The sequence below is a fragment of the Dreissena polymorpha genome, chromosome 13 (genome assembly GCF_020536995.1).
Source record: "Dreissena polymorpha isolate Duluth1 chromosome 13, UMN_Dpol_1.0, whole genome shotgun sequence".
Lineage (NCBI taxonomy): Eukaryota > Metazoa > Mollusca > Bivalvia > Myida > Dreissenidae > Dreissena > Dreissena polymorpha.
In genome coordinates, this window is record NC_068367.1 from 10465423 (window position 1) to 10487221 (window position 21799).

Here is a 21799-nt window from a genome sequence, read left to right on the forward strand (position 1 = left end):
ACATTGGATCTTAAAAGCTCCATTTAAAAAAAACGAGAATAAAATTACAGAAACAAAAAAAAACCTCAACTGGGTTTGAACCACTGACACCTGGAATAAAAGTCTATCGTTGAGACCACTCAGCCATCCGTGCTAATACAATGAGAGATGTATTTTATACTTTATCAGGGCCCTCAATCCATTTTAGGGGAAGCAGGTCACTACCCTAATGAGGGGGAATTTTCGCGGCGTTTCGCTTTTGGGGGGATTTTTCTTACTTTCTCTTGTATTTTTACATTTGTACATGTTTGCACTATATTCATTTCTTTTTTCATAATTTAGTATGTTTGACAAGATTGAATTGAAATAGAATTGAGATATAATAATCATGAGACACATCTTTTTTTTTTTTTAATTTCAGGGGGAGTTTTTTCCCCCAAAAGGGGAAAAAAGTATACTTTTCAGGTGGGGGACTGCGGCCGAAATTCGGCCGCAGATTTTATAGATTGAGGGCCCTGTTTATATAAGCAATCCTCGTAGTATGAAAAATATAACAACAACAACAACAGAACTCTCCAAATTATTAAATCGTTTAATTTTGTCAATTTACCAAAATGTGAAAGGTCCCTTTAATTTTAATGTCTTCAGACTTGCACATTGAATGAGTTCAAGACACTGTCAGATCTTACATCCTGAATAACTTACAAGTTAAGTGGTTGCCTGTTAGCCTGGGGCCAATAGATTTAAGCCCAGGAAACTCTATTTTAAAAGTTGGTTACAGTTGGGCTAAAAAGCTGGGCAACTTTTCAAAGCTTGAACAACTCAATCCAATTAAACATAGAAAACAAATTGGCGACTGTGTTCCAATTAGGCCTAGGAAATGATTCAATTCCGGCTCAGAACAATACATGATACATTAAAAGTCTGTAATGTCGGCTAAATTGTTGCTCAATAATAATAAAAAAAATTAAACTAGGCGTAAGCCTTCTTGAGTTATCATCCGGAAACCATTTAACTATTTCAGGTCACCGTGACCTTGACCTTTGACCTAGTGACCTGAAAATCAATAGGGGGCATCTGCGAGTCATGATCAATCTACCCATGAAGTTTCATGATCCTAGGCATATGTGTTCTTGAGTGATCATCCGGAAACCATTTTACAATTTCGGATTACCGTGACCTTGACCTTTGACCTAGTGACCTCAAAATCAATAAGGGTCATCTGCAAGTCATGATCTATCTACCTATGAAGTTTCATGATCCTAGGCGTGTGCATTCTTGAGTTATCATCCGGAAACCATTTTACTACATGTATTTCGGGTCACCGTGACCTTGACCTTTGACCTAGTGACCTCAAAATCAATAGGAGTCATCTGCAAGTCATGATCAATCTACCTATGAAGTTTCATGATCCTAGGCATATGCGTTCTTGAGTTATCATCTGGAAACCATTTTACTATTTCGGGTAACCATGACCTTGACCTTTGACCTAGTGACCTCAAAATCAATAGAGGTCATCTGCGAGTCATGATCTATCTACCTCAGAAGTTTCATGATCCTAGGCATAAGCGTTCTTGAGTTATCATCAGGAAACCACCTGGTGGACGGACTGACCGACCGACAGACATGTGCAAAGCAATATACCCCCTCTTCTTCGAAGGGGGGCATAATAAAGTATTAGATACACATAACACATCATGTACATGATTCTAGGCTTGTTATGCTTTAGCAAGGCAACCAAAATTCTAAAGATGGTTGCCAGTGCAGCAACCAATTGCGAAAAAAAAAGAGGCATGTTGTTGTTATTTTGTCTATGTTATCTCTATAACATAAATATGAGGATAGACAGTGCACACACATCTCGATCTGTGCTTTAAGACACTCTCTTAATAAATTTGAATGGGTTGTGTTCATTTCAAACTTGTGATATAAAAAGCTTTCACATAATTTTGAAAACTGAGTTGTGTCTAAGATTATGCAATAGCAAAGAACTTAAGTGCGTTAAGCGCTTTGATTAAACTAAACTGAGATGTAATTACAACAAGCGATGTGTTTGTGATACACTATGTTTCCATATATTTGACCTTTGACCTTGAAGTATGACCATGACCTTACACCACTCAAAATGTGCAGCTCAATGAGATGCATATGCATGCCAAATATCAAGTTGCTATCTTCAATATTGCAAAAGTGTACATTAAATGAGCGATTTTGACACATTCATTTGACCTTGAAGGATGACCTTGACTGTTCACCACTCAAAATGTGCAGCTCCATGAGATACACATGCATGCCAAATATGAAGTTGCTATCTTCAATATTGCAAAAGTTATTGCAAATGTTACAGTTGGGGCAAACAAACACACAAACCAACCAACAGACAGGGCAAAAACAATATGTCCCCCACTATAGTGGTGGGGGACATAAAAATGTTCTGATAAATGTTTGTGCAGATTAGACTACATTTTGACTTCAGGAGTGTTCACAAGCTTTTTCTTTAATTTGCCCTAGTAACTTAATTTTTGACATCAAGTGACCCAGTTTCAAACTCAGTCAAGATATGATTGGGACAAAATGTAATGTCGTGACCAAGTTTCATGAAGATCAGATAATAAGTGTGTCCTCTAGCTGTTAACAAGATAAATGATGACGACACACAACATATGATGTACAACGCTTGCCCGACAAAAGGCGATTACAAAATCTCAACATGAGCAAGTTGTAAACAGGTGAGATAGATGGGCCATGCTCTGTGAAAAGGGGGTTGTAATGTATGTATGTTAACCCTTTCAGTGCGGGAACCGAATTTTGAAGGCCTTTGCAAACAGTTTGGATCCAGATGAGACGCCACAGAATGTGGTGTCTCATCAGGATCCAAACTGTTTGCTATTCTGATAATATTCTTTGAAAAAAATCAAAGAAAATGCTAATTTTAGAAATTCAGCAGACGACATTTAAGCAGACGACAAATTTCCCAGCATGCAAAGGGTTAAATGTAGTCCCAGATCAGCTAGTGCAGTCCGCACAGGCTGATCAGGTTCGACACTTTCTGCTAGTGCAGTCAGCACAGCTAATCAGGTACGACACTTTCTGCTAGTGCAGTCCGCACAGCTAATCAGGTACGACACTTTCTGCTAGTGCAGTCCGCACAGCTAATCAGGTACGACACTTTCTGCTCGTGCAGTCCGCACAGCTAATCAGGTACGACACTTTCTGCTTGTGCAGTCCGCACGGCTAATCAGGTACGACACTTTCTGCTTTAATGATATTTTTCGTTTAAAGAAAGTCTCTTCTTTAATAGCAAAAATCCAGTTTCTACGTAAAGTGTTGTCCCTGATTAGCCTGTGCTGACTGTACAGGCTAATCAGGGATGACACTCTACGCACATGCATTAAACCCCTTTTTCACAGAGCACTGCCCATTATAAATAAAAGCCAACACATAATCTTGGTAACATACAACATAGCTCTTGAGTCGTATGAAGTCCACAGCAAGGGGGACGGAGTCTTCCAGATTTCTGTTCAGCAATTTTACCTTATCCAAGAGATCAGTGAAAAACTTGTAGCCCCCCTGGAACATGCGGACAGAGAGAACAGTCTTAGACAGGTGATCTTTATCTTATTTAGATATTTTTGCATCTAACTAATCTAATAAATAATATCTGAGTCAGATAAAGACTTGCAGTTGATACTCAACATGATAATAAGAGTCCTGATATAGATGAACTACCAGCAGAAATGTTAAAATCTAGTATTGATTTTATAATGCATTTAAAAAAATCATTTTATCTCTGGAGAATCTAATTCATTAATGAATTCATGTCCCCATATTTACATGCAAGGTGAAGCAAATGACCCTAATAATTGAAAAGGTATGACATTAATTAACATAAATGGAATGAACATTCATTTTTAATCATGGTTTATTTGAATGAATAGTAATGATGTTTACATCACTGAAAAAAACCAAAAACAACAAATATAACCATAACACACACTAATTTCAGAAACAAGTACTCCAAAGCTATCATATACAGAAGTTTAATGATAAAATGTGATAAAATATGCCACAGTTAAATGATAACAAACTCGACTAATTATATAATAATCACAGATAGTTATGCATATTAAGAATCTTGCATACCTTCAGCACACATAAGGCCACTAACCCCTGCTGATTGAAATCATGAACAATGTCACGGGCCATTCTCTCGATCCTGTGAACGAAAAACATACATACATTCAATTCTTTCAAACCACTTACCAGCTCTTTAATATTCGGATATCGTCGCGCAAAATTCACATGGAATATATTGTCACACAAAAAATAAAAAAGAAGCATTTCGTATCTCGTTAAATCTATGCTACCAGATTACATCTGGCTTTGAAATTTTGGCTATTGCTATAAGAAACACTGATTTTTTATAAGGTAACTTAATTTTAGGATAAATTTAACAAAATATTTGTTGATTATCAGTGTTTATGGGGCTTTAATAGGAACGTAATCAGTGCTCCAGCTAGCAATAAATAGAGGGGCCCTGCGCCCCTCTAAAATTTGCCCCCTTAAAAAGCGCCCCTCTATTTTTCTGTCAAATGCCCTTTTGATCTCTAAATTCCTGTTTTCCGGCCGTATACTGGTCATGTACGTAATTCCGGCCACTTTTGGGACTATTTAAGAAAAATCTTTAGTGTTAGGCAACTGGTTGAAACTAAACTTCACATATATAATCCTGGGTTCAAAACTCACCAAGCATGAAAATTTAAATAGAATTAGCTCGGTGAATGTTACTTAATGTACAGAAAATGATGACATGTAAACTATCCATTTTCGTAGGTTAAATGTACCTAAAAAATCGACCACTTTTCGGTTTGATCTGCAGATAAAATTACAAAGCAATATCTTTTGACAAATGTCCTCAATTTCAGAGTATTAATCAATGTTTATACTATTAATATTTTTGACTTGAAATTTAAAATAAATGCGAAATTATTATACCATTTACTCCCCCTACCTATTTTAATAAATATGAACAATGGGGAAACTGCTATTTCATTAAAAAATATTTGTTTTTAATGTGTTTAATAAATTTTTTCAAACATAGCTAAAAAAGTAAACACATTTTGTTTGAAAAGTTGACTTCAGTGTTGATTATTAGTAAACGCTTATATATAATATTTAAACATGTAATCTAGCAATATTCTTATAAAGGGAGGTAATTCATATATTAAAAATTTATATTTAGGTTCTGATTTGTATGTTTTGAATATAAGTTTTTGTACAATAAATTGGTAAAACTTTGATTAAAGTTTATTAGATAAAATAAAAATAATTTTATAAAATATATTTGTTTCTTATATGATTATAATTGTTGCAACATGTGATGACATCACTTTCCCCATGAGCCAAATATTTTCCTGCTATATTTGTGACATTTTAACACAAAAGTTTACGGTGATATGGTTCTTACATTTGCAAAATATTGCGAGTGGGGATGGTTTTCATGTTGATTTTTCTAAATAAAAACAAAATATGTGCGTAAAGATCATGAAAATGATTTTACACAGGTGGCCGATTTTTTACGTACAGGCCGGAATTACGTACATGACCAGTAAATCGCCAGAAACATCGACATGAATACACAGATAACACCCTTGCCGGTACATGACTGCCTGGGCGTACTAAGTCAACACATTGTGAACAAACAAGCCCCAAGGGCATGGTTTGTTATCATATCATTAATTAGCCCTTTGTTGCAGACGATAGTAACATGCTGTGAAAGATTATCTCTGAGGTCACGCTTGGTTAGGCACAATCACACTCGAATGAAATCAAACTCAGCACTATTGATTTTTTTTACTTCTGAATTCTTTGGCTATGATTTTTTGTTTGCCAAAATAGTGATTTTTAATTCAAAACACCTATTAAAATTTGAAAATTAATCATCTTTTTTAATGTGAATATGCGGTTAATTTTAAGTCCGAAATTACAGCATTGAAAAACGTATTTGTGTTTGGATTTTATTTCAGAACTTTAAAACACTGTCTGTTCTCAATCATGATGAATTTTAACATGAATAGGGGCAGACAGTTGTTATTTCAACAAATAAAGAGCTTGTTTGGATGGAGGATTTATCACTCTGCAAGTAAAATGTAATTTTGATAATTTTATATATTTTCGCGACCTAGCAAAACTGCCAACGTTGTTGACATTAATTAGTTGAAATAACGTGTTGTAAAATAAATATATCAATGTTTCATTTCTAATCTCCAGACTGGATGCTACTTCATGGTGACATTGATCATTGTTCAGACTTTAAATTTGTCAATATAGATTATTGTTTTAATTAATATGATTAATATTATTGTGGAAAAACATTGGCTCACAGTTATTCAAAGTAACAAATTAAGTGATGACAGTCACAACATTTATTTGACCCAGTGAAACCCCTGAATTTATTTCATGTTTTCTTCATTTCTTCTACAAGGCCACTGATGCTTAAACTGGAACCTGAAAGATTAACATGCAGTTCAATGATGATAGGTGATAAAAAAACATCAAAATCCCCCCCCCCCCCCACACACAGACCGGAAAGAAATATGATATCTACATATCTCTAATGCGTGTAGTCGGATGCTAGCCCAAGTCGGTTATGAAATTGGCTACGAAGTTGTTTTCCTTAGCGCCAATGTAGATAGTAATATATTTATTATAATTTCATTACACAAAATGAGGAACAGCATACAATTGGTGAAAACATTCAATGCACTAATGTTTACAATTCATAAGTATATAGTATAAGCAAAGTATATACTTAAGTATATTAATAACCAAATGCCCTATTTTCCAAAATTACGCGTGAAATTTGCCCTTTTTGGGGAAGCTCCCCTCTATTTTGAAAAGCTGGCTGGAGCACTGGTAATAATTATTAAACATGGTTAAGTACAACAAAGTGGTATTGGGTCACCAAAGTAACGCCACTTGAACTTGGTGAAAATGAACTTAAATATAAAAAAAATTGAAAGAGATACTATAAGGCATAATCCCATATATACAATTTCTTTTACAGAACAGGATAAAGGTTGCATTTGTAAATTCATGCAATTATTGCAAAACTTCTTTATAATTTCTGTTTATTATTTACTGTTGCATTAATTTGTATTCAATTTTATGCCAGATTGAACTGGATGAAATCCACAAGCTTTTGTCCATCAAAACCATAAATTCATTTTTATATTTAAATCATAATTTATTTAAATGTTAATGAAGATAATCAGGCAGATATTCATATCAAAACATCATACTTAAATTAGACAATGCATATTTGGCACAAAGCACAAAGTGTATTAAATTCATAGATTTTAAAGCCTTCGTAAATTGCTAAATTATAACTTAAGTGTTTTTTCAAATGCAGACAGGGTTGGTTTATTAAAACAAAACTATGAGTGTGTAGATTAGCATGTTCTTCGACTCTAATGAGTATCGATGACACAATTCTGAACAGCTTATTTAGGTAACCTGGTTGAAATAACACAGGCAGTTGTTTGGGAGTTGTCATATCACATTAAACATAAATTATTATCACTGTTACAAACACCAAAATATAAGTAATATTAACTGGTAGCAAATCATCATTGGGCTTTATAATACCAGTATTACATTACATGCTTTGTAAACAATGTGATTATTGTTATCATGGCTCGTTTTCTCCTTCAAGAATGGCCGTGTTTTTTTTAAGTTTGTGACTCAAATGTTCACAATTTTTAGAAATGTGTGACTTACATTTTTATGATTTTAACTACATGTAGTTTGCAACTAGCTCTTTATCAATTTAGAAAGTTTGGGACTCCCTTTCTTTAACAAAATACAGGGCAAAAACGCTGCCTATTTAAGGTTTTACCTATCATTGATTAGGCCTGAGGGGATCAGGATGTTCTCCAGATCTTTCTCGTAGTGTTTTGGAACACAGAACATGTCCAGTGGGTAGCCTTCATCATTGTCTGGCAACTGCAAATGAAGACATGCAATTGAGCCATGCTGTCAAAAGGGGGTTTCATGAATCTGAGTAGAGTGTCGTCCCAGATTAGCCTGTGCAGTTTGCACAGGTTGATCAGAGACCACACTTTCTGCTTTTGTGATATTTTTTGTTTCAAGAAATCTCTTCAAAGCAAAATCAAAGTTTAAATGAAAAGTCTTGTGCCTGATTTGCCAGTGCAGACTGCCCAGTCTAATCTGGGAGACTGGGACCCAGTCTAATCTGGGAGACTGGGACCCAGTCTAATCTGGGAGACTGGGACCCAGTCTAATCTGGGAGACTGGGACCCAGTCTAATCTGGGAGACTGGGACCCAGTGTAATCTGGGAGACTGGGATCCAGTCTAATCTGGGAGACTGGGACCCAGTCTAATCTGGGAGACTGGGACGACACTGTACACCAGTGCAGACTGCCCAGACAATCTGGGAGACTGGGACGACACTGTACACCAGTGCAGACTGCCCAGACAATCTGGGAGACTGGGACGACACTGTACACCAGTGCAGACTGCCCAGTCTAATCTGGGAGACTGGGACGACACTGTACACCAGTGCAGACTGCCCAGTCTAATCTGGGAGACTGGGACGACACTGTACACCAGTGCAGACTGCCCAGACAATCTGGGAGACTGGGACGACACTGTACACCAGTGCAGACTGCCCAGACAATGTGGGAGACTGGGACGACACTGTACACCAGTGCAGACTGCCCAGACAATCTGGGAGACTGGGACGACACTGTACACCAGTGCAGACTGCCCAGACAATCTGGGAGACTGGGACGACACTGTACACCAGTGCAGACTGCCCAGACAATGTGGGAGACTGGGACGACACTGTACACCAGTGCAGACTGCCCAGTCTAATTTGGGAGACTGGGACGACACTGTACACCAGTGCAGACTGCCCAGTCTAATCTGGGAGACTGGGACGACACTGTACACCAGTGCAGACTGCCCAGTCTAATCTGGGAGACTGGGACGACACTGTACACCAGTGCAGACTGCCCAGTCTAATCTGGGAGACTGGGACGACACTGTACACCAGTGCAGACTGCCCAGACAATCTGGGAGACTGGGACGACACTGTACACCAGTGCAGACTGCCCAGTCTAATCTGGGAGACTGGGACGACACTGTACACCAGTGCAGACTGCCCAGACAATCTGGGAGACTGGGACGACACTGTACACCAGTGCAGACTGCCCAGTCTAATCTGGGAGACTGGGACGACACTTTACACCAGTGCAGACTGCCCAGACAATCTGGGAGACTGGGACGACACTGTACACCAGTGCAGACTGCCCAGACAATCTGGGAGACTGGGACGACACTGTACACCAGTGCAGACTGCCCAGACAATCTGGGAGACTGGGACGACACTGTACACCAGTGCAGACTGCCCAGACAATGTGGGAGACTGGGACGACACTGTACACCAGTGCAGACTGCCCAGACAATCTGGGAGACTGGGACGACACTGTACACCAGTGCAGACTGCCCAGTCTAATCTGGGAGACTGGGACGACACTGTACACCAGTGCAGACTGCCCAGACAATCTGGGAGACTGGGACGACACTGTACACCAGTGCAGACTGCCCAGACAATCTGGGAGACTGGGACGACACTGTACACCAGTGCAGACTGCCCAGACAATCTGGGAGACTGGGACGACACTGTACACCAGTGCAGACTGCCCAGACAATCTGGGAGACTGGGACGACACTGTACACCAGTGCAGACTGCCCAGACAATCTGGGAGACTGGGACGACACTGTACACCAGTGCAGACTGCCCAGACAATCTGGGAGACTGGGACGACACTGTACACCAGTGCAGACTGCCCAGACAATGTGGGAGACTGGGACGACACTGTACACCAGTGCAGACTGCCCAGACAATCTGGGAGACTGGGACGACACTGTACACCAGTGCAGACTGCCCAGACAATCTGGGAGACTGGGACGACACTGTACACCAGTGCAGACTGCCCAGACAATCTGGGAGACTGGGACGACACTGTACACCAGTGCAGACTGCCCAGACAATCTGGGAGACTGGGACGACACTGTACACCAGTGCAGACTGCCCAGACAATCTGGGAGACTGGGACGACACTGTACACCAGTGCAGACTGCCCAGACAATCTGGGAGACTGGGACGACACTGTACACCAGTGCAGACTGCCCAGACAATCTGGGAGACTGGGACGACACTGTACACCAGTGCAGACTGCCCAGTCTAATCTGGGAGACTGGGACGACACTGTACACCAGTGCAGACTGCCCAGACAATCTGGGAGACTGGGACGACACTGTACACCAGTGCAGACTGCCCAGACAATCTGGGAGACTGGGACGACACTGTACACCAGTGCAGACTGCCCAGACAATCTGGGAGACTGGGACGACACTGTACACCAGTGCAGACTGCCCAGTCTAATCTGGGAGACTGGGACGACACTGTACACCAGTGCAGACTGCCCAGACAATCTGGGAGACTGGGACGACACTGTACACCAGTGCAGACTGCCCAGACAATGTGGGAGACTGGGACGACACTTTACACCAGTGCAGACTGCCCAGTCTAATCTGGGAGACTGGGACGACACTGTACACCAGTGCAGACTGCCCAGACAATCTGGGAGACTGGGACGACACTGTACACCAGTGCAGACTGCCCAGACAATCTGGGAGACTGGGACGACACTGTACACCAGTGCAGACTGCCCAGACAATCTGGGAGACTGGGACGACACTGTACACCAGTGCAGACTGCCCAGACAATCTGGGAGACTGGGACGACACTGTACACCAGTGCAGACTGCCCAGACAATCTGGGAGACTGGGACGACACTGTACACCAGTGCAGACTGCCCAGACAATCTGGGAGACTGGGACGACACTGTACACCAGTGCAGACTGCCCAGACAATCTGGGAGACTGGGACGACACTGTACACCAGTGCAGACTGCCCAATCTAATCTGGGAGACTGGGACGACACTGTACACCAGTGCAGACTGCCCAGACAATCTGGGAGACTGGGACGACACTTTACACCAGTGCAGACTGCCCAGTCTAATCTGGGAGACTGGGACGACACTGTACACCAGTGCAGACTGCCCAGTCTAATCTGGGAGACTGGGACGACACTGTACACCAGTGCAGACTGCCCAGACAATCTGGGAGACTGGGACGACACTGTACACCAGTGCAGACTGCCCAGACAATCTGGGAGACTGGGACGACACTGTACACCAGTGCAGACTGCCCAGTCTAATCTGGGAGACTGGGACGACACTGTACACCAGTGCAGACTGCCCAGTCTAATCTGGGAGACTGGGACGACACTTTACACCAGTGCAGACTGCCCAGACAATGTGGGAGACTGGGACGACACTGTACACCAGTGCAGACTGCCCAGACAATCTGGGAGACTGGGACGACACTGTACACCAGTGCAGACTGCCCAGACAATCTGGGAGACTGGGACGACACTGTACACCAGTGCAGACTGCCCAGACAATCTGGGAGACTGGGACGACACTGTACACCAGTGCAGACTGCCCAGTCTAATCTGGGAGACTGGGAGGACACTGTACACCAGTGCAGACTGCCCAGACAATCTGGGAGACTGGGACGACACTGTACACCAGTGCAGACTGCCCAGACAATCTGGGAGACTGGGACGACACTGTACACCAGTGCAGACTGCCCAGACAATCTGGGAGACTGGGACGACACTGTACACCAGTGCAGACTGCCCAATCTAATCTGGGAGACTGGGACGACACTGTACACCAGTGCAGACTGCCCAGACAATCTGGGAGACTGGGACGACACTGTACACCAGTGCAGACTGCCCAGACAATCTGGGAGACTGGGACGACACTGTACACCAGTGCAGACTGCCCAGACAATCTGGGAGACTGGGACGACACTGTACACCAGTGCAGACTGCCCAGACAATCTGGGAGACTGGGACGACACTTTACACCAGTGCAGACTGCCCAGACAATCTGGGAGACTGGGACGACACTGTACACCAGTGCAGACTGCCCAGTCTAATCTGGGAGACTGGGACGACACTGTACACCAGTGCAGACTGCCCAGACAATCTGGGAGACTGGGACGACACTGTACACCAGTGCAGACTGCCCAGACAATGTGGGAGACTGGGACGACACTTTACACCAGTGCAGACTGCCCAGTCTAATCTGGGAGACTGGGACGACACTGTACACCAGTGCAGACTGCCCAGACAATCTGGGAGACTGGGACGACACTGTACACCAGTGCAGACTGCCCAGACAATCTGGGAGACTGGGACGACACTTTACACCAGTGCAGACTGCCCAGACAATCTGGGAGACTGGGACGACACTGTACACCAGTGCAGACTGCCCAGACAATCTGGGAGACTGGGACGACACTGTACACCAGTGCAGACTGCCCAGACAATCTGGGAGACTGGGACGACACTGTACACCAGTGCAGACTGCCCAGACAATCTGGGAGACTGGGACGACACTGTACACCAGTGCAGACTGCCCAGACAATCTGGGAGACTGGGACGACACTGTACACCAGTGCAGACTGCCCAGACAATCTGGGAGACTGGGACGACACTGTACACCAGTGCAGACTGCCCAGACAATCTGGGAGACTGGGACGACACTGTACACCAGTGCAGACTGCCCAGACAATGTGGGAGACTGGGACGACACTGTACACCAGTGCAGACTTCCCAGACAATGTGGGAGACTGGGACGACACTGTACACCAGTGCAGACTGCTCAGTCTAATCTGGGAGACTGGGACGACACTGTACACCAGTGCAGACTGCCCAGTCTAATCTGGGAGACTGGGACGACACTGTACACCAGTGCAGACTGCCCAGACAATCTGGGAGACTGGGACGACACTGTACACCAGTGCAGACTGCCCAGACAATCTGGGAGACTGGGACGACACTGTACACCAGTGCAGACTGCCCAGACAATCTGGGAGACTGGGACGACACTGTACACCAGTGCAGACTGCCCAGACAATCTGGGAGACTGGGACGACACTGTACACCAGTGCAGACTGCCCAGTCTAATCTGGGAGACTGGGACGACACTGTACACCAGTGCAGACTGCCCAGACAATCTGGGAGACTGGGACGACACTTTACACCAGTGCAGACTGCCCAATCTAATCTGGGAGACTGGGACGACACTGTACACCAGTGCAGACTGCCCAGTCTAATCTGGGAGACTGGGACGACACTGTACACCAGTGCAGACTGCCCAGTCTAATCTGGGAGACTGGGACGACACTGTACACCAGTGCAGACTGCCCAGACAATCTGGGAGACTGGGACGACACTGTACACCAGTGCAGACTGCCCAGTCTAATCTGGGACGACACTTTACACCAGTGCAGACTGCCCAGACAATGTGGGAGACTGGGACGACACTGTACACCAGTGCAGACTGCCCAGACAATCTGGGAGACTGGGACGACACTGTACACCAGTGCAGACTGCCCAGTCTAATCTGGGAGACTGGGACGACACTGTACACCAGTGCAGACTGCCCAGACAATCTGGGAGACTGGGACGACACTGTACACCAGTGCAGACTGCCCAGACAATCTGGGAGACTGGGACGACACTGTACACCAGTGCAGACTGCCCAGTCTAATCTGGGAGACTGGGACGACACTGTACACCAGTGCAGACTGCCCAGACAATCTGGGAGACTGGGACGACACTGTACACCAGTGCAGACTGCCCAGACAATCTGGGAGACTGGGACGACACTGTACACCAGTGCAGACTGCCCAGACAATGTGGGAGACTGGGACGACACTGTACACCAATGCAGACTGCCCAGTCTAATCTGGGAGACTGGGACGACACTGTACACCAGTGCAGACTGCCCAGACAATCTGGGAGACTGGGACGACACTTTACACCAGTGCAGACTGCCCAGACAATCTGGGAGACTGGGACGACACTGTACACCAGTGCAGACTGCCCAGACAATCTGGGAGACTGGGACGACACTGTACACCAGTGCAGACTGCCCAGACAATCTGGGAGACTGGGACGACACTGTACACCAGTGCAGACTGCCCAGACAATCTGGGAGACTGGGACGACACTGTACACCAGTGCAGACTGCCCAGTCTAATCTGGGAGACTGGGACGACACTGTACACCAGTGCAGACTGCCCAGACAATCTGGGAGACTGGGACGACACTTTACACCAGTGCAGACTGCCCAGACAATCTGGGAGACTGGGACGACACTGTACACCAGTGCAGACTGCCCAGACAATCTGGGAGACTGGGACGACACTGTACACCAGTGCAGACTGCCCAGACAATCTGGGAGACTGGGACGACACTGTACACCAGTGCAGACTGCCCAGACAATCTGGGAGACTGGGACGACACTGTACACCAGTGCAGACTGCCCAGACAATCTGGGAGACTGGGACGACACTGTACACCAGTGCAGACTGCCCAGACAATCTGGGAGACTGGGACGACACTGTACACCAGTGCAGACTGCCCAGACAATCTGGGAGACTGGGACGACACTGTACACCAGTGCAGACTGCCCAGTCTAATCTGGGAGACTGGGACGACACTGTACACCAGTGCAGACTGCCCAGACAATCTGGGAGACTGGGACGACACTGTACACCAGTGCAGACTGCCCAGACAATCTGGGAGACTGGGACGACACTGTACACCAGTGCAGACTGCCCAGACAATCTGGGAGACTGGGACGACACTGTACACCAGTGCAGACTGCCCAGACAATCTGGGAGACTGGGACGACACTGTACACCAGTGCAGACTGCCCAGACAATCTGGGAGACTGGGACGACACTGTACACCAGTGCAGACTGCCCAGACAATCTGGGAGACTGGGACGACACTGTACACCAGTGCAGACTGCCCAGTCTAATCTGGGAGACTGGGACGACACTTTACACCAGTGCAGACTGCCCAGTCTAATCTGGGAGACTGGGACGACACTGTACACCAGTGCAGACTGCCCAGACAATCTGGGAGACTGGGACGACACTTTACACCAGTGCAGACTGCCCAGACAATCTGGGAGACTGGGACGACACTGTACACCAGTGCAGACTGCCCAGACAATCTGGGAGACTGGGACGACACTGTACACCAGTGCAGACTGCCCAGTCTAATCTGGGAGACTGGGACGACACTTTACACCAGTGCAGACTGCCCAGACAATCTGGGAGACTGGGACGACACTGTACACCAGTGCAGACTGCCCAGACAATCTGGGAGACTGGGACGACACTGTACACCAGTGCAGACTGCCCAGACAATCTGGGAGACTGGGACGACACTTTACACCAGTGCAGACTGCCCAGACAATCTGGGAGACTGGGACGACACTGTACACCAGTGCAGACTGCCCAGACAATCTGGGAGACTGGGACGACACTGTACACCAGTGCAGACTGCCCAGACAATCTGGGAGACTGGGACGACACTGTACACCAGTGCAGACTGCCCAGACAATCTGGGAGACTGGGACGACACTGTACACCAGTGCAGACTGCCCAATCTAATCTGGGAGACTGGGACGACACTTTACACCAGTGCAGACTGCCCAGACAATCTGGGAGACTGGGACGACACTGTACACCAGTGCAGACTGCCCAGTCTAATCTGGGAGACTGGGACGACACTGTACACCAGTGCAGACTGCCCAGTCTAATCTGGGAGACTGGGACGACACTGTACACCAGTGCAGACTGCCCAGTCTAATCTAGGAGACTGGGACGACACTGTACACCAGTGCAGACTGCCCAGACAATCTGGGAGACTGGGACGACACTGTACACCAGTGCAGACTGCCCAGACAATCTGGGAGACTGGGACGACACTGTACACCAGTGCAGACTGCCCAGTCTAATCTGGGAGACTGGGACGACACTGTACACCAGTGCAGACTGCCCAGACAATCTGGGAGACTGGGACGACACTTTACACCAGTGCAGACTGCCCAGACAATCTGGGAGACTGGGACGACACTGTACACCAGTGCAGACTGCCCAGACAATCTGGGAGACTGGGACGACACTGTACACCAGTGCAGACTGCCCAGACAATCTGGGAGACTGGGACGACACTGTACACCAGTGCAGACTGCCCAGACAATCTGGGAGACTGGGACGACACTGTACACCAGTGCAGACTGCCCAGACAATCTGGGAGACTGGGACGACACTGTACACCAGTGCAGACTGCCCAGACAATCTGGGAGACTGGGACGACACTGTACACCAGTGCAGACTGCCCAGTCTAATCTGGGAGACTGAGACGACACTGTACACCAGTGCAGACTGCCCAGTCTAATCTGGGAGACTGGGACGACACTGTACACCAGTGCAGACTGCCCAGACAATCTGGGAGACTGGGACGACACTTTACACCAGTGCAGACTGCCCAGACAATCTGGGAGACTGGGACGACACTTTACACCAGTGCAGACTGCCCAGACAATCTGGGAGACTGGGACGACACTGTACACCAGTGCAGACTGCCCAGACAATCTGGGAGACTAGGACGACACTGTACACCAGTGCAGACTGCCCAGACAATCTGGGAGACTGGGACGACACTTTACACCAGTGCAGACTGCCCAGACAATCTGGGAGACTGGGACGACACTGTACACCAGTGCAGACTGCCCAGACAATGTGGGAGACTGGGACGACACTGTACACCAGTGCAGACTGCCCAGTCTAATCTGGGAGACTGGGACGACACTGTACACCAGTGCAGACTGCCCAGACAATCTGGGAGACTGGGACGACACTGTACACCAGTGCAGACTGCCCAGACAATCTGGGAGACTGGGACGACACTGTACACCAGTGCAGACTGCCCAGACAATGTGGGAGACTGGGACGACACTGTACACCAGTGCAGACTGCCCAGTCTAATCTGGGAGACTGGGACGACACTGTACACCAGTGCAGACTGCCCAGACAATCTGGGAGACTGGGACGACACTGTACACCAGTGCAGACTGCCCAGACAATCTGGGAGACTGGGACGACACTGTACACCAGTGCAGACTGCCCAGTCTAATCTGGGAGACTGGGACGACACTGTACACCAGTGCAGACTGCCCAGACAATCTGGGAGACTGGGACGACACTGTACACCAGTGCAGACTGCCCAGACAATCTGGGAGACTGGGACGACACTTTACACCAGTGCAGACTGCCCAGACAATCTGGGAGACTGGGACGACACTGTACACCAGTGCAGACTGCCCAGACAATCTGGGAGACTGGGACGACACTGTACACCAGTGCAGACTGCCCAGACAATCTGGGAGACTGGGACGACACTGTACACCAGTGCAGACTGCCCAGACAATCTGGGAGACTGGGACGACACTTTACACCAGTGCAGACTGCCCAGACAATCTGGGAGACTGGGACGACACTGTACACCAGTGCAGACTGCCCAGTCTAATCTGGGAGACTGGGACGACACTGTACACCAGTGCAGACTGCCCAGACAATCTGGGAGACTGGGACGACACTGTACACCAGTGCAGACTGCCCAGACAATCTGGGAGACTGGGACGACACTTTACACCAGTGCAGACTGCCCAGTCTAATCTGGGAGACTGGGACGACACTGTACACCAGTGCAGACTGCCCAGACAATGTGGGAGACTGGGACGACACTGTACACCAGTGCAGACTGCCCAGTCTAATCTGGGAGACTGGGACGACACTGTACACCAGTGCAGACTGCCCAGTCTAATCTGGGAGACTGAGACGACACTGTACACCAGTGCAGACTGCCCAGACAATGTGGGAGACTGGGACGACACTGTACACCAGTGCAGACTGCCCAGTCTAATCTGGGAGACTGGGACGACACTGTACACCAGTGCAGACTGCCCAGACAATCTGGGAGACTGGGACGACACTGTACACCAGTGCAGACTGCCCAGTCTAATCTGGGAGACTGGGACGACACTGTACACCAGTGCAGACTGCCCAGACAATCTGGGAGACTGGGACGACACTGTACACCAGTGCAGACTGCCCAGACAATCTGGGAGACTGGGACGACACTGTACACCAGTGCAGACTGCCCAGACAATCTGGGAGACTGGGACGACACTGTACACCAGTGAAGACTGCCCAGTCTAATCTGGGAGACTGGGACGACACTGTACACCAGTGCAGACTGCCCAGACAATCTGGGAGACTGGGACGACACTGTACACCAGTGCAGACTGCCCAGACAATCTGGGAGACTGGGACGACACTGTACACCAGTGCAGACTGCCCAGACAATCTGGGAGACTGGGACGACACTTTACACCAGTGCAGACTGCCCAGTCTAATCTGGGAGACTGGGACGACACTGTACACCAGTGCAGACTGCCCAGACAATCTGGGAGACTGGGACGACACTGTACACCAGTGCAGACTGCCCAGACAATCTGGGAGACTGGGACGACACTGTACACCAGTGCAGACTGCCCAGTCTAATCTGGGAGACTGGGACGACACTTTACACCAGTGCAGACTGCCCAGACAATGTGGGAGACTGGGACGACACTGTACACCAGTGCAGACTGCCCAGACAATCTGGGAGACTGGGACGACACTGTACACCAGTGCAGACTGCCCAGACAATCTGGGAGACTGGGACGACACTGTACACCAGTGCAGACTGCCCAGACAATCTGGGAGACTGGGACGACACTGTACACCAGTGCAGACTGCCCAGACAATCTGGGAGACTGGGACGACACTGTACACCAGTGCAGACTGCCCAGACAATCTGGGAGACTGGGACGACACTTTACACCAGTGCAGACTGCCCAGACAATCTGGGAGACTGGGACGACACTGTACACCAGTGCAGACTGCCCAGTCTAATCTGGGAGACTGGGACGACACTGTACACCAGTGCAGACTGCCCAGTCTAATCTGGGAGACTGGGACGACACTGTACACCAGTGCAGACTGCCCAGACAATCTGGGAGACTGGGACGACACTGTACACCAGTGCAGACTGCCCAGACAATCTGGGAGACTGGGACGACACTTTACACCAGTGCAGACTGCCCAGTCTAATCTGGGAGACTGGGACGACACTGTACACCAGTGCAGACTGCCCAGACAATCTGGGAGACTGGGACGACACTGTACACCAGTGCAGACTGCCCAGACAATCTGGGAGACTGGGACGACACTGTACACCAGTGCAGACTGCCCAGACAATCTGGGAGACTGGGACGACACTGTACACCAGTGCAGACTGCCCAGACAATCTGGGAGACTGGGACGACACTGTACACCAGTGCAGACTGCCCAGTCTAATCTGGGAGACTGGGACGACACTGTACACCAGTGCAGACTGCCCAGACAATCTGGGAGACTGGGACGACACTGTACACCAGTGCAGACTGCCCAGACAATCTGGGAGACTGGGACGACACTGTACACCAGTGCAGACTGCCCAGACAATCTGGGAGACTGGGACGACACTGTACACCAGTGCAGACTGCCCAGTCTAATCTGGGAGACTGGGACGACACTGTACACCAGTGCAGACTGCCCAGTCTAATCTGGGAGACTGGGACGACACTGTACACCAGTGCAGACTGCCCAGACAATCTGGGAGACTGGGACGACACTGTACACCAGTGCAGACTGCCCAGACAATCTGGGAGACTGGGACGACACTGTACACCAGTGCAGACTGCCCAGTCTAATCTGGGAGACTGGGACGACACTGTACACCAGTGCAGACTGCCCAGTCTAATCTGGGAGACTGGGACGACACTGTACACCAGTGCAGACTGCCCAGACAATCTGGGAGACTGGGACGACACTGTACACCAGTGCAGACTGCCCAGACAATCTGGGAGACTGGGACGACACTGTACACCAGTGCAGACTGCCCAGACAATCTGGGAGACTGGGACGACACTTTACACCAGTGCAGACTGCCCAGACAATCTGGGAGACTGGGACGACACTGTACACCAGTGCAGACTGCCCAGACAATCTGGGAGACTGGGACGACACTGTACACCAGTGCAGACTGCCCAGACAATCTGGGAGACTGGGACGACACTGTACACCAGTGCAGACTGCCCAGTCTAATCTGGGAGACTGGGACGACACTGTACACCAGTGCAGACTGCCCAGACAATCTGGGAGACTGGGACGACACTGTACACCAATGCAGACTGCCCAGACAATCTGGGAGACTGGGACGACACTGTACACCAGTGCAGACTGCCCAGTCTAATCTGGGAGACTGGGACGACACTGTACACCAGTGCAGACTGCCCAGACAATCTGGGAGACTGGGACGACACTGTACACCAGTGCAGACTGCCCAGACAATCTGGGAGACTGGGACGACACTGTACACCAGTGCAGACTGCCCAGTCTAATCTGGGAGACTGGGACGACACTGTACACCAGTGCAGACTGCCCAGTCTAATCTGGGAGACTGGGACGACACTGTACACCAGTGCAGACTGCCCAGACAATCTGGGAGACTGGGACGACACTGTACACCAGTGCAGACTGCCCAGACAATCTGGGAGACTGGGACGACACTGTACACCAGTGCAGACTGCCCAGTCTAATCTGGGAGACTGGGACGACACTTTACACCAGTGCAGACTGCCCAGACAATCTGGGAGACTGGGACGACACTGTACACCAGTGCAGACTGCCCAGACAATCTGGGAGACTGGGACGACACTGTACACCAGTGCAGACTGCCCAGACAATCTGGGAGACTGGGACGACACTTTACACCAGTGCAGACTGCCCAGACAATCTGGGAGACTGGGACGACACTGTACACCAGTGCAGACTGCCCAGACAATCTGGGAGACTGGGACGACACTGTACACCAGTGCAGACTGCCCAGACAATCTGGGAGACTGGGACGACACTGTACACCAGTGCAGACTGCCCAGACAATCTGGGAGACTGGGACGACACTGTACACCAGTGCAGACTGCCCAGACAATCTGGGAGACTGGGACGACACTGTACACCAGTGCAGACTGCCCAGACAATCTGGGAGACTGGGACGACACTGTACACCAGTGCAGACTGCCCAGTCTAATCTGGGAGACTGAGACGACACTGTACACCAGTGCAGACTGCCCAGACAATCTGGGAGACTGGGACGACACTTTACACCAGTGCAGACTGCCCAGTCTAATCTGGGAGACTGGGACGACACTGTACACCAGTGCAGACTGCCCAGACAATCTGGGAGACTGGGACGACACTGTACACCAGTGCAGACTGCCCAGACAATCTGGGAGACTGGGACGACACTTTACACCAGTGCAGACTGCCCAGACAATCTGGGAGACTGGGACGACACTGTACACCAGTGCAGACTGCCCAGACAATCTGGGAGACTGGGACGACACTGTACACCAGTGCAGACTGCCCAGACAATCTGGGAGACTGGGACGACACTGTACACCAGTGCAGACTGCCCAGACAATCTGGGAGACTGGGACGACACTTTACACCAGTGCAGACTGCCCAGACAATCTGGGAGACTGGGACGACACTGTACACCAGTGCAGACTGCCCAGTCTAATCTGGGAGACTGGGACGACACTGTACACCAGTGCAGACTGCCCAGACAATCTGGGAGACTGGGACGACACTGTACACCAGTGCAGACTGCCCAGACAATCTGGGAGACTGGGACGACACTTTAC

At 48.3% G+C, this 21799-nt stretch overlaps 1 protein-coding gene across 1 annotated transcript in view; it reads right to left on the reverse strand.

Annotated features, from left to right (window-relative positions):
• Positions 1-21799, reverse strand: part of LOC127855547 (hypoxanthine-guanine phosphoribosyltransferase-like) — a 45235-nt gene that overhangs the window by 17335 nt on the left and 6101 nt on the right. Inside the window, exons 2-4 of the mRNA XM_052391275.1 lie at positions 7877-7983; positions 4123-4195; positions 3439-3549 (exon numbers count right to left, since the gene is read on the reverse strand). Coding sequence (XP_052247235.1) covers positions 3439-3549; positions 4123-4195; positions 7877-7983 — 291 coding nt within the window. The remainder of the gene's footprint in view (positions 1-3438; positions 3550-4122; positions 4196-7876; positions 7984-21799) is intronic.